General features: G+C 38.9%; 1 protein-coding gene across 1 annotated transcript; it reads left to right on the top strand.

Moving 5' to 3' along the window:
* The first annotated feature begins 11563 nt into the window (after positions 1-11563).
* Positions 11564-14778, top strand: LOC139862283 (conserved oligomeric Golgi complex subunit 4-like). Its single transcript, XM_071850856.1, has 2 exons — positions 11564-13207; positions 14030-14778. The coding sequence occupies exons 1-2, from the start codon at positions 11633-11635 to the stop codon at positions 14657-14659; spliced, it is 2205 nt and encodes a 734-aa protein (XP_071706957.1). The 5' UTR covers positions 11564-11632; the 3' UTR covers positions 14660-14778.
* Positions 14779-15173: the final 395 nt, after the last annotated feature.

Below are 15173 nucleotides of genomic sequence, written 5' to 3' on the forward strand. Positions count from 1 at the left end.
TACATCATCTTAACCAAGTCTTGGCCATCATAACCCATGTGCAAGTCTAAGACATGAAGCACAACTCTCTTAAGAGTTGTATGAAGTTTGATGAACCAAAGTTGCATCAAAGTCTTAGATCTAACACATACATGGACTTTAAAGCTAATAACAAGTTACAACTTGAAAGTAAACTAACTAATCAAGATCATAAGTAGTAGAACATAGTTCTTAGCTTGATCTTGAAGATCCAAGACTCAAAAGTCTAGATCCAAAGTTATATTTAAAGAAAACTTATTTGTGTGTTCTTGAACTTTCAAAGTTAACTTAATTTGTTCAAGAGATATGAGATCAAGACTAACTTGTAGTACTTGACCATATAAACTAACTACATGAAATTAAAGTGCAAGTAAAACTAAATAAACAAATAAATAAGTTCATGAGTTTCATACTTTAAAGATTCAAACCAAAGTTTGATCTTTAGAAAGTAAACTTTAAAGTTTACTTCATGAGCTTCAAGTATGTCTTTAATCAACACATGGAACTTGCAACTTTTGAAACAATTGAAGTAGAATCATAAACTAGTGAGTTTATGTTCTTGTGTTCTTGAACTTACAAGATAATAGAAGAACCAAAACTAGAAAGTTAGGTTCTTGAAAGCTAGTAAGTAACTACAATTAACAAGACAAGTAGTTAAACAAAATCAAGAACAAGTAACAAACAACAAATGATGATGATGATTCATGTATGTATTTAGTTTTAAGACAAAGGAAAGAAGAAGAGAAAAATGTTCTTGTTACTTACAAAAATGTAGAAGAATATGAGAGAAAGTTTGAGAGAAAAGTGAGTGTATGTGTGTGTGTGTAAATGAAAGAGTAATATGAATACAAGTGAGTATGTAGTGTAAAAAAAAAATCCAATCACCACTAAATGGCCACCAAGTTTCGGCATTCAGCAAAAAAAAAGGGAGGAAGGCTAATGTTTAATGGCTCTTCATGTGTTAAAGCTTAAAAGTTGGATAATGAGGATGCATGCATGGGAAATGTATGTTAACTAGATTCCAAGTGTTGAAACTAACTAGTTACCATTCAAACTAATACTTACAAGTTGAAAGAGTGGGCTAAAGGTCCATTAATAAATGTAGGGTGGGCTTGGAAGTCCAATAACATGAGTCCATTACACTAACAAAGCCCAAGTTCAAATAAATCACAAGTTAAACCAATTAAAGCCCAAGTAACTAACTAATAGCCTTAGTTAATTAAAATGATTAATAAAATTAATCATGAATGTAAATAATATCTAAAAATATTATTCGTGAAAGTTCCGGGTGTCACAAAGACGTTTCGGGCAATTAAAAGTCAAGTACGGGCAATCCTGGCAACATGTAAATGTAATAACGTACATTCGTTTAAACACGCGTATTAATAATAGTAATTATTAATAAATAAATGTTGGAAATTCCAGGGTCGTTACATTACCCACCTGTTAAAGAAAATTTCGTCCCGAAATTTAAGCTGAGGTAGATGGAGGAGTCGGGAAAAGGTGAGGATATTTCTACATCATTTGATCCTCTCGTTCCCAAGTAAACTCAGGTCCTCGTTTGGCATTCCATCGTACCCGTACAATCGGAATCTTGTTGCTTTTCAAAGTTTTGATCTCACGATCCATAATTTCAACAGGTTCCTCCACAAAGTGGAGTTTGTCGTCAATAGTAAGTTCTTCCAATGGTATGATAAGTTCAGGCGCAGCAAGACACTTCTTCAAGTTTGACACATGGAAGGTAGGATGGTATCGTATCCGCCCACCGTCTTCAGCAGCTTAGTAATGAAATCCATTGTGATCCTTTCCCACTTCCATTGTGGGATTTCCAGTTGCTGAAGTAAACCAGAAGGTCTCTGATGCTCGGCTTTAACCTTCGAGCAAGTCAAACACTTACCAGCATAAGTCGCAACGTCCTTCTTAAGATTCGGCCACCAATACTGTTCTTTAAGGTCGTGGTACATTTTGCCCGCTCCAGGATGAATCGAATATCTTGATTTGTGTGCTTCATCAAGTATCAGGTTCCGTAGATCTCCATAATAAGGTACCCAAATTCTTCCGGATTAACATCGGAGTCCAGACTCCCTAACCTCGAATCGAGAGACAAGTATGTTCAAATGTTCGTGAGATATGTTCTCCTCCTTGAGAGCCTCAACTTGGGCTACTCTGATCTGGTTGTTGAGGTTCGAATGAATGGTGATGTTCAGAGCCCTAACACGAAGAGGTGCCGTCCTCTCCTTTCGGCTTAAAGCGTCAGCTATAACATTGGCCTTGCCAGGGTGATAACGGAGTTCACAATCGTAGTCGTTGAGCATCTCGATCCATCGACGCTGTCTCATATTCAGTTGCTTCTGATCGAAGATGTGCTGGAGACTCTTATGATCGGTGAATATAGTGCTCTTAGTTCCATACAAATAATGTCTCCACAATTTGAGTGCAAAGACAATGGCTCCAAGTTCAAGATCATGTGTAGTGTAGTTCCGCTCGTGAATCTTCAATTGACGGGAGGCATAGGCAATAACCTTTGATCGTTGCATTAGTACACAACCAAAACCACTCTTCGAAGTATCGCAATAAACAACAAAGTCGTCACTGCCTTCAGGAAGTGATAGGATAGGTGCGGTGGTTAACTTTTTCTTCAAAGTTTGGAATGCTGATTCGTGTGCGGGTTCCCAAATGAACTTCTTGCCCTTGTGAGTCAGCGCGGTCAAAGGACGCGCAATCAGAGAAAATCCTTCGATGAATCTTCGATAGTAACCGGCGAGACCTAGGAATTAGCGAATATGCGTTGGAGTAGTGGGGGTCTCCCACTTGCTGATGGCTTCAATCTTGGCGGGATCAACTTTGATACCCTGGTCGCTCATAACATGACCCAAAAACTGTACTTCCTTCAACCAAAATTCGCACTTGGAGAATTTGGCGTAAAGTTTCTCTTGTCTTAAGAGTTCAAGTACTAATCAGAGGTGTTGCTCATGTTCTTCTTCGCTCTTATAGTAGATGAGGATATCATCTATGAAGACGATAACAAACTTGTCCAAGTAAGGCTTGCAGACACGATTCATGAGGTCCATGAACATGGCAGGTGCATTTGTCAAACCGAATGGCATCACGAGGAACTCATAATGACCATAACGGGTTCTGAATGCAGTCTTCATCACGTCACTTTCCTTCACCCTCAACTGGTGATAGCCGGATCGCAAATCGATCTTTGAATAAACGCTCGATCCTTGTAGTTGATCAAAAAGATCATCAATTCGCGAAAGAGGATACCGATTCTTGATTGTCAATTTGTTGAGCTCACGGTAGTCGATACACATACGAAAGGATCCACCCTTCTTCTTCACAAACAGAACAGGTGCGCCCCAAGGCGAGAAACTTGGTTGGATAAACCCTCGATCTAACAGCTCTTGTAGTTAACTCTGTAATTCTTGCATCTCGGAAGGTGCGAGTCTATAAGGTGCGCGAGCTACAGGTGCTGCTCCTGGCACTAAATCAATCTGAAACTCTACGGCTCTCTGCGGCGGCAATCCAGGCAATTCTTCTGGGAAGACATCGGAGAATTCGTTCACAATTCGAACGTCGTTCACGCTCTTCACCTCAGTTTCTACCGCTTTCACATGTGCTAGGACAGCAAAACGTCCTTTCTTCATAATCTTTTGCGCTTTCACGCAACTAATGAGGTTCAACTTCGTGGTACATCTTTCTCCATAGATAACCAGTGGTTCGCCATCTCCTTGTGGTATGCGAAGTGCTTTATCTCCACAGATAATATCGGCCTTTATCTTGCTCAACCAATCCATACCAATGATCACGTCAAAGCTTCCCAGTTTGATAGGAATCAAATCAATTTCGAAATCTGCACCAGCTATGTTGATAATAGCTCCACGACTAATATGGTCCACCTTTTCAAGTTTTCCATTTGCGACCTCGACAAGCATACTCTCTTTTAACGGGACTAATGACCAATTAATCTTATCGGAAAAATCTCTACATACATAACTTCTATCCGCACCAGTATCAAAAAAGACAGAAGCTAAAAGATTGTTGATTTTGAATATACCTGTCACCAAGTCGGGGTTATCGCGTGCATCCCTTGCATTAACATTGAAGGCTCTACCTCGGGGTGGTCCTCTGTCTTTTCGCTTGTTTGGGCACGCGTTTCTGAAATGGCCCGTCTGTCCACATTCATAACACTACTTCGGTCCATTGGTGTTCGGTTTCTCATTCAAAGTGGTGACCTTGCAGTCCCTTCCGATATGCCCAGCCCGTTGGCACTTCTCACAAACAACATTGCAATACCCAGTGTGGTGTTTTTAGCACCGTTTGCATTGTGGTAAGGTTCCTTTGTAGTTCGGGTTGGTGTTGGTGTTGTTGTTGGGATTAGGGTTTCCACCGTTGTTGTGCCACTTGGCGGGGGTTTGATCGTAGTTTCTCCCCCTGTTGTTGTTGTTGTGGTTGTTGTGGTTGTTGTCCCATTTCCCCTTTTCACTACTACCGGCTTCAAACTTAGCCTTCTCCGGCTCGTCAAGGATGATTTGATTCAGGAGAGTATGCGCCATGCGCATTGCTTCGGGGACATTCGGTGGCTTGGATGAGGTGACATTACCCTTGATGGACTTAGGAAGTCCCGAGAAGTATTTCTCCATGCGCTTGAATTCGGGGGTGACCATGGTCGGACACATAAGAGCCAACTCCAAAAACCTACGGTTGTAACTGTTAAGGTCGTTCCCTACGGCCTTTAACTGCATAAATTCGATTTCCATCTTCTGAATTTCGGTTCTCGGACAATACTCATCAATCATAGCCGCCTTGAATTCCTCCCATGGCGTAGCATACGCCTCATCGATACCTTTCGCTTGAGCTAACGTGTTCCACCACGTTAGCGCACCGTCTGACAGCGTGCAAGATGCAAACTTGGTCTTATTGTCCTCCGAACAGTTGCTAACTCGGAATACTGATTCAAGTTTTTCGAACCATCTGGTGAGACCAATTGGTCCCTCGGTGCCGCTGAAGTTATGCGGTTTGCAGCTCTGGAATTCCTTGTAAGTACACCCATTTCGAACGGGTGGGATAACTGGTGGTGGTGGCGGTGGAGCTTGGAGATTTCTTTCTGCTAGGGCTGCAGCGACCCGTTCGCTGATCATGTCCTCAATCTGGGCGGCGGTAGGTGTGGTTCTTCCGTTAGCCATGGTATTCCAAACAAAATTTTTGACTCAAGTCAAAATCCAGCATTCGATATGTAGTAATATAGTACATAGTAACCAACATGGAATCAAAACATCACATGTTATTAAATAATGCATCTAGGTACAAATACCACAGAATCATCGTACAGCAATGTAAATAGAACATCGTGCAAGAATTAAATAACGCAAAGTTCCATTCATTAATAATAATAAGTTTCATACATCTGAATAAGTTCGTACAATACATATGAAATACATGAAACTATATCTAGATTACATCATGAAATCTAAATACAAAGTCCTACGGTGAAGGCGGGTGAACTGCTCCTCGAGTCAACTGCTCCTCGAGCTCAGTGACTCGAGCTCGGAGAGTCTCAACCTCCCTCATCAGTTCCTCGTTAGAGGGAGCTAGTGGGGCAGGCGGTGCAGGTAGGGCGGGTGGTGCGGGTGGTGCCGGTGGTGCTGATGTAGATGGTCCGGCTCCGGATGTAGACGGTACGTCCCTAGATGTAAGTGGTCCGTATCTAAATCTAGGTGGTACGGTTCCAGGAATAGTCAATACGTAATGGGGAACCTTACGTATCTGTGGGTCGGCAGGGTATGGCACAACTCGTTTACGAGCAGTAACCCTACGACGATGGCCAAAAGCGTCAGTAAAAGCACGACCTCCATTCACCCCTGGAATGACGGTGCCGTCGGAACGGTACCGCTTCTTCGGCGGGGTGGAGGGTGCCTGAATAGGTCTATCAGCAGGATCCTCATCATCGCTGGAGTCGTCTGATGATGAAGAATCGGCGGATGATGAGTCATCCGAATCGTGTGGTGGTGACACTGGTGGCTGAGCTGGTAATCCGAAGCGTCCGAAGGCGGCCAACATCTGTCTGTGTCTGCCTGGCGGAATCACGACTAAACGTCCGTCGGGAGTGCGTCGGCAAGGCGTGCACATGTGGTTACGAAACGGCCCTTCCCCGAACTCCGCGGGGATCTCAACCAATGCGGGGCTGTGACCTCGAGGGTCCGGGATCAGACACTGGGGCAGGTGCACTAGTACCAGTGTATCGGCAGTAGCAGCAGCAGGTGTAGCAGTAGGTAGGGCGACGGGGTCTGAGTCTGTACTGCCCGAAATGCCAGCAGGTGAAACATCCGACATCTGAACAAGGAAAAATAAATTTTCCATGTCAGTATGTCATAAAGCAAGCAAATAATAGGCCAACAGTTTAAATCAGGTATAACGGTAACTATCATGGCAATAACATCAATTCGTATGAAAGTAGCATACAATCAAAAGCAAGTAGTATCATGCAGTAGTGAAATCATGTAGTAGCATACGGCATATAGCAGAAAAAGTAAGCAGTAGCATGCAGTAAATTCAGCAGAAACAAGTAAACTAGCAAGTTGTAGATTAGTCCTATTAGTGAATCCTACTCGGGTCGGTCTTAGACTCACTAATGCAACCTAATTCCCTACAATCAATGATCTGATACCAAATGTGACGCCCCGTACAAAAGCATCGTGTACGAATCATCAACAACAGGATCATTACAAAGTTAAGTACTATATGCTGTAACAAAAGAAGTTGCATTCATGATAAAAAGGTGATGTCATAACCGACATCAAATGTTTTACATTTCAAAAGCATGCTTCACTAAGTAGAAGCAAATAATAAGTGTATGTGACCACAATGGTCGTTACAAGTCATAGTTCAAAAGTACGAATGTTTGAATGCAAAGTAAAGTAGTTCATGCGGGTTCTACAGCACGACTAGTACACAGCGGAAGCAACCTCAAGCACCTGAGAAATACATGCTTAAAAATGTCAACACAACGGTTGGTGAGCTATAGTTTAAGTATAACAGTATGTAAGGTAGGCCACGAGATTTCAGTGCTACAAAGAGCGTTTCAAAACAGTATGATAAAGTATATGTTAACCGTGGGCACTTGGTAACTAACTTAACGTTTAAAATACCCCCTGAAAGTACACTTGGCGAGTGCGTATGCTTACGAAGTATTAAACACTCGTTGACTGCTAGCGCGACTAGCCCGAGTGGGGATGTCAAACCCTATGGATCCATATCTAAGATTCGCGTTCACGGTTCAAAAACCAATGATTAAACATTACCGAGCTAAAGGGAATGTTTCTGCCGTTATATAACCCACACATATATAAAGTTTAAGTACTCGTGCCTAGTATGTAAAACATAAAATCCGCATGTATTCTCAGTTCCCAAAATAAGTTTAAAGTAAAAAGGGAATGCTATAACTCACAATGATATGTAGCGGTAAAGTAGTAGTCGGGAAAGGTGTGCAAGTAAAAGGTCCGAAGTCCTCAACCTAAGTCAAATAGTACTAAGTCAATAAATCGTCTTAATAGGTTTAAAATTATGTAATTAAGGTCTTAAGGGTCATCATCAATCATCATTAAACAAAAAGGCGTAAAGTAGGTTTCGTTTATGAAAGTAGTTTAAAACAAAGTCTGACTTCAGTCAGTCACCACGGCCTCTACCCTTACTGAATTAAGGTGAGACCAGTGGCCAAGGCTCCGTCTATGAGTCCCTTAAGTGTGGTAAAATTTACAGAAGCAAACTCATCTTGGTTTGACCGTGGCGACGGTCTAAGTGCGAGTAGGTCAGAAATTTCTGCACAACGTTAAAGGACATAGTAACGATCGGAGGGCCATAAATCCTAAACCGTAACTCGGATTAAGACGAGTCCTATATGAAAAGTTATCTACTCGAAAAGTTCTATCTAAAAATCAAGGTTAGAACAGCCCAGGTCTACTGGTCTGTTCCAGAAGCATCAGGTCAGTAGGTTTTGGACAGAAGCAGTGAGTTTAAAAGGGTTCCGGTGGTCTTGGTGCTTGATGTTCATCATGGTTCTCATCCTTGATGCATATAGCTTCAAGTGTACAACTCATTGATGTATCTACATCATCTTAACCAAGTCTTGGCCATCATAACCCATGTGCAAGTCTAAGACATGAAGCACAACTCTCTTAAGAGTTGTATGAAGTTTGATGAACCAAAGTTGCATCAAAGTCTTAGATCTAACACATACATGGACTTTAAAGCTAATAACAAGTTACAACTTGAAAGTAAACTAACTAATCAAGATCATAAGTAGTAGAACATAGTTCTTAGCTTGATCTTGAAGATCCAAGACTCAAAAGTCTAGATCCAAAGTTATATTTAAAGAAAACTTATTTGTGTGTTCTTGAACTTTCAAAGTTAACTTAATTTGTTCAAGAGATATGAGATCAAGACTAACTTGTAGTACTTGACCATATAAACTAACTACATGAAATTAAAGTGCAAGTAAAACTAAATAAACAAATAAATAAGTTCATGAGTTTCATACTTTAAAGATTCAAACCAAAGTTTGATCTTTAGAAAGTAAACTTTAAAGTTTACTTCATGAGCTTCAAGTATGTCTTTAATCAACACATGGAACTTGCAACTTTTGAAACAATTGAAGTAGAATCATAAACTAGTGAGTTTATGTTCTTGTGTTCTTGAACTTACAAGATAATAGAAGAACCAAAACTAGAAAGTTAGGTTCTTGAAAGCTAGTAAGTAACTACAATTAACAAGACAAGTAGTTAAACAAAATCAAGAACAAGTAACAAACAACAAATGATGATGATGATTCATGTATGTATTTAGTTTTAAGACAAAGGAAAGAAGAAGAGAAAAATGTTCTTGTTACTTACAAAAATGTAGAAGAATATGAGAGAAAGTTTGAGAGAAAAGTGAGTGTGTGTGTGTGTGTAAATGAAAGAGTAATATGAATACAAGTGAGTATGTAGTGTAAAAAAAAAAATCAAATCACCACTAAATGGCCACCAAGTTTCGGCATTCAGCAGAAAAAAAAAGGGAGGAAGGCTAATGTTTAATGGCTCTTCATGTGTTAAAGCTTAAAAGTTGGATAATGAGGATGCATGCATGAGAAATGTATGTTAACTAGATTCCAAGTGTTGAAACTAACTAGTTACCATTCAAACTAATACTTACAAGTTGAAAGAGTGGGCTAAAGGTCCATTAATAAATGTAGGGTGGGCTTGGAAGTCCAATAACATGAGTCCATTACACTAACAAAGCCCAAGTTCAAATAAATCACAAGTTAAACCAATTAAAGCCCAAGTAACTAACTAATAGCCTTAGTTAATTAAAATGATTAATAAAATTAATCATGAATGTAAATAATATCTAAAAATATTATTCGTGAAAGTTCCGGGTGTCACAAAGACGTTTCGGGCAATTAAAAGTCAAGTACGGGCAATCCTGGCAACATGTAAATGTAATAACGTACATTCGTTTAAACACGCGTATTAATAATAGTAATTATTAATAAATAAATGTTGGAAATTCCAGGGTCGTTACATTAAAACTATGAACTCACCAACTTTTGTGTTGACACTTGTTAGCATGTTTATTCTCAGATTCCCTAGAAGTCTTCCGCTGTTTGCTTATATGTTAGACAAGCTATGTGCATGGAGTCTTACATGGCATATTTTTCAAGGAAACGTTGCATTCACCAAATCATCACCATGTATCTTATTTTGACTGCATTTTCAACGGAAGTACTATTGTAAACTATTATTTACGGTGATTGTCTATATGTAGAAATCATCAGATGTTGAAAACCTTTGATTTAAATATTCATTTATGGTGTGCCTTTTCAAAAGAATGCAATATTTACAAAACGTATCATATAGAGGTCAAATACCTCGCAATGAAATCGATGAATGACGTGTTCGTCCATATGGATTTGAAGCGATCGTCATATTAATGGTTGTGACGTGATAAGATTAGGGTTGTAATGAGAAAAGTTGTTGACTAGTGTTTTGGGTAAAGTGCAATATATAATTAGTTGGTAAGTTACAAGGTGTTGAAGAAAGTCGGAAGAATTTTAAAAATAGTAGAAAAATATAAAGCGTTTTGTTTCTCATCCGTTTCTTAAACAACAACCCCCAAAAGTTTTTTATTATCACGGACGCTTCATTACAAGTGTTTGTTGAACATTTCTTTATAAGCACAAACGTTGTGTTATCTATTGTAGTAGAAGTGTTATGTTATACTTAAAATGTTGATTATTCATTATGTAAAAACTAGTAAAATTGAAACGCAGACTCGTACCATAGTCAACATGTGACTAAATTATAAAAGTATATAATTCGAGTTGGTTTTGTAATCACTAGAAATTGATTTGGGTTATTTCACGATTGTTGTTTGGTTTTTTTATAGTTTGAAATACGCCACAATACCAACTTGTGTAAAGTGTGTGGATTTTAAACGCTGAAGACGAATTAAAAGTAACATGATCAATTTACTCGTGTGAATAGTACGGAGTACATGATCAAATTAGACGGAAACGTGAAACTAATCAGGTAAGTAGAAAATACGAGGGCTACCAACATAAAAACCTTAAACCTCGCATGTAGCAATAGCTCAGTGGTACTCGGTACCTTAAAAGCTGAGACCCGCTATGTGGAAGATTGATCCTAAAAATGGCGCATGTTCAATCACTACTTGCGGCAAGAATTTAAAACTCTTGTGGCAATGAGATGACGATCGATCATGCCACATGTGTGAGGAAGATATGTGGGATAATTTTCTGACATTTGAGTCTTTTGTGAGGGATGTGGGTTTCTAAAGGAAATACATGGTGCTGAGCCGGTCCCAAGAATATAATGGTCTAGAACGAGGTAAAAAAAGGCCCCTACGTCCCAACGAATAAAAATATAAACTATTTAGAAAAAACTTTTTCGATCTTGCTAGAATGTTAGTAAACTTTGGTTTGTTTTTTTTTTTTTTTTTTTTTTTTGAGGCATTTGATTATTGTTTTTAACTCTATTGTGCTTTGCCTTTGCTGGTTCAGTTGTGTTTATCTAGTTCTATTATTTTTCAAATATCCAATTATGTTTGTATATATAAAAAATGGGAGTTGATCCGTACACTACCTTGTTTTTGTCATACACCACCAAAACAATTATTTAGAGAGCTTTACCCTTCCTTTGAGAAGTTAAGGGGAGTTGGTGGTGAATAAAAGAAAGGGTAAAAATATCAAATAACTTTATTTAGTAGTGTATGGCAAAATAGAGTTGGTGTACAGATCACCTCTCATTAAAAAAAAAAAAAAAAAAAAAAAATATGAGTCCCTGACAATTCTAAGTCCTGAATCATCGATCACTTTGTTCTCTGGACCTACATGACAGGGTGTCTTGCCAAACATATTAAAAAGAAAAAAACCTTAAACCACGCTAACCACGTCAGCTAATTGTTAAAGGGAAATTGTACCCGGAAAAACGAGATACTTGTACATTCATCTATCCGTCTCCCGCAATCTGCAATTTTGAGTAAAATTAGGGATTCCAAATTTCCGATCTACACTCTCCGGCGAAGCAAAGTCTTCAATCAACGTCACCTACCGACAATGACATTATCACCTTCGGCGATCGAAGATGAAGAATCATTCACCAACACATCGTCTGTCAAATTCGATACACCAGAATCCCTAGAACACGTCCAAACTCTAAACGACGTCGGAGCAATGACACGTCATCTTCATGAGTGCACTGCATATCAACGTAACCTAGATCTACAGCTTGAAAACATCTTATCTCTCCGTCCAGATCTTGATAAACACCTCAATTTCCTCCATAAATCAGCGGACGTATTGGAAATTGTGAAATCGGAATCTGATCACGTGTTATCAAATGTCGATTCGACGTGTATTCTCGCTGATTATGTCTCTGGTAAGCTTCGAGAACTCGATTTAGCTCAATTTCGTGTTAGTGATACTTTACAACGTATTGATGCGATTGTTGAGAGATCTAATTGTATTGATGGTGTACAAAAAGCTTTAGAAAATGAGGATTTTGAATCTGCTGCTAATTATGTTAAAACATATCTTGAAATTGATGGTGTATACAAGGATTCCGGTTCAGATCAGAGAGATATGTTGTTCACTGCTAAGAAACAGCTGGAGACGATAGTTAGGCGGAGGTTATCGGCCGCTGCGGATCAGCGAGATCATGCTACGGTTCTAAGGTTTATTCGCCTTTACTCGCCGTTAGCTTTAGAAGAAGAAGGATTGCAGGTGTATGTTAGTTATTTGAAGAAGGTGATGTCTGTTAGATCTAAAGTTGAGTTTGAACAATTGGTGGAGCTCATGGAACAGAATCGGAATTCGGTTAATTTTGTTGCTTGTTTGACTAATTTGTTTAAGGATATTGTGTTGGCAATTGAAGAGAATGTAGAGATATTGAGTAGTTTGTGTGGAGAAGATGGGATTGTGTATGCAATTTGTGAGCTTCAAGAGGAGTGTGACTCTAGAGGTTCGTTGATATTAAAAAAGTATATGGAGTTTCGTAAGTTGTCGAAGTTGACATCTGAAATCAATTCGTATAAGAGTGATTTGCTTTCTGGTGGGCCAGACCCAAGGGAAATTGAGTTGTTTCTTGAAGATATATTGTCACTTACGCAGCTTTTTGAGGATTATACTGAGTATATGGTTTCAAAGATAATGGGGCTAAAGGGAGTTGACCCAGAGTTGACACCCCGAGCTACGAAAGCTTTTAGGAGTGGGAATTTTAGCAAAGTTGTTCAAGATATTACTAGTTATTATGTGATCTTGGAGGGATTTTTCATGGTTGAGAATGTTAGGAAAGCTATTAAGATTGATGAGCATGTACAGGACAGCCTTACAACGTCTATGGTTGATGATGTGTTTTATGTGCTACAGAGTTGCTGTCGCAGGTCGATATCAACGTCCAACATTAATTCAGTTATTGCAGCTTTGAGTGGTGCTGTAAGTTTGCTTGGTGGTGAGTATAATGATGCTTTGCAGCAAAAAATGAGGGAGATAAACGTTGAAGGGAAGTTGTTTTTGGGTGGTGTTGGAATGCAGATGACTGGAATTGATATTGCTATTGCCTTGAATAACATGGATGTTAGCAGCGAGTATGCCTTGAAATTAAGACATGAGATTGAAGATCAATGTGCTAATGTGAGTACTCATCATCCAAAACTATATTTTCACTCCGTTTTTATTGTTTTTCCAAAATTACACTAGATTTTTTCCTTTTTTTTGTCCAAAACGGAAGAGTAGCTAAATGGGTCACTCCAAAAGATAAGCAGTAGGTGATTCTTTTAAAGTGTTGATCTTTGGAAAATTTGTTATCTACTTCTAATATGGTGGATATTGGTTAGATGCTAGAAACTTGTTTGGTCTTGTGTCTTATAATGAGTTCAAATGAGTCACTCATACATTGTTGCACATAAGTTAGCCCATGGTTATACGTTGTCTTTAGGAGATTAAAATTATTGAAAGAAAGAATGGAATTTGTTTGGCAAGGTAAAATCTTTCTTATTTGCTTGCCCCTGTTAAGAAATGGTATGGATACACAGAGAATATAAACTCTTGATTGTGTATGCTTTTGATGTTGTCAATTTATTAACTTTATCTAACTTAAATAGCTGTGTGTATTGTCTATCCTTATATGAAAGATCATTGTGCCATATATGGTAAAATTTTTATATTATTCCCATTCTTAGATTTCTGAATAAAATCGATTTAGGCAGTTTTATGATTAAATTTATCTACTTTGGGCGTCTACTAACCAGTTCGAGAGGCTTTTTACCTATTTTCTTTATAGAAATATCTTTTATTTTAGCCGTTTGACCCATTAGAGACAAAACATAACCATAATCGGCCTGTTTGTAAGTAAATCAGTCGATATTGTCTCTTACATGCACCAATGTTAACCCTGTTAAACTAGTTTCAAGGAGGGATTATTAAAAAGCTATCTAACAATGTTGGTTGATTCAGGTATTTCCTGCTCCAGCTGATAGAGAAAAGATCAAGTCATGTGTTTCTGAGTTAGGAGAGACGAGTAACGGTTTCAAGAAAGCCTTAGTTGCTGGGTTGGAGCACCTTGTAGGCTTAATAACACACCGAATCCGACCCGTTTTAGACAATGTAGCAACTGTCAGTTATGAACTCTCCGAGTCAGAATATGCAGAAAACGAGGTAAACGACCCATGGGTCCAGAGACTTCTTCATGCAGTCGAGACCAACACTGGATGGCTCCAGCCATTAATGACTGGTAACAACTATGACTCTTGTGTTCATTTGGTGATTGACTTTATTGTAAAAAGGCTTGAAGTTATAATGATGCAAAAGAGATTTAGTCAATTTGGCGGTCTGCAATTGGACCGAGACGTGAGGGCTCTTGTGAGTTATTTTTCGGGGGTAACACAACGGACTGTTAGGGATAAGTTTGCTCGGTTAACTCAAATGGCAATGATTCTTAATTTGGAAAAGGTGTCTGAGATTTTGGACTTTTGGGGTGAAAATTCGGGACCCATGACGTGTAGATTGACTCCAGCTGAGGTGAGGGGAGTTTTGGGTATGAGGGTTGATTTTGAACCGGAGGCCATTGCCGGTCTTAAGTTGTGATTACGGGTTTTTAATATATCCAATTCAGTTTGTAACGTTCGATACTTGAATTTTTGTTGAAAGTAGAATCTCTTTCTATAGAGGTTTGTAGTATCATTGCTGATTTAAGTGTTTATCGAACAATATGACAACATATAAACATATGTTGAGAAATACGTATGCTGGCACGTTATTTAGGGATTAGACATTAGACTACCATTAACCGTGATGTCCGTGGCAAATGGAGTACTTTTTGGTGATGTGGCAACATTAGTATTTGACATTCGTTAACCCAAAAGGTCAAATATTTGTAGGGTGATTTGGTAAAATTTTATTGAAAATTGAGTGGGGAAAAATAAATTAATCACAAAAATAGAAACAAAAAAATGATTAGCTGGTTTCTGTTTCACGCCTCGTCCCATTTGTCACCTTATGACTAACGCCTAAAGCTTGCTGCCCCATTACAATCGTTACACTTCGTCACATGGTGCCCCGGTCATGTGACACCCAATTTTGACGCTGCGTTGGTCCTGGT

The sequence above is a fragment of the Rutidosis leptorrhynchoides genome, chromosome 8 (genome assembly GCF_046630445.1).
Source record: "Rutidosis leptorrhynchoides isolate AG116_Rl617_1_P2 chromosome 8, CSIRO_AGI_Rlap_v1, whole genome shotgun sequence".
Lineage (NCBI taxonomy): Eukaryota > Viridiplantae > Streptophyta > Magnoliopsida > Asterales > Asteraceae > Rutidosis > Rutidosis leptorrhynchoides.

Coding starts and splice junctions, on each gene's coding strand:
- LOC139862283 (XM_071850856.1), top strand. CDS start 11,633: ATGACATTATCACCTTCGGCGATCGAAGATGAAGAATCATTCACCAAC. Junction 13,208..14,029: donor TTGAAGATCAATGTGCTAAT/GTGAGTACTCAT, acceptor TGGTTGATTCAG/GTATTTCCTGCTCCAGCTGA.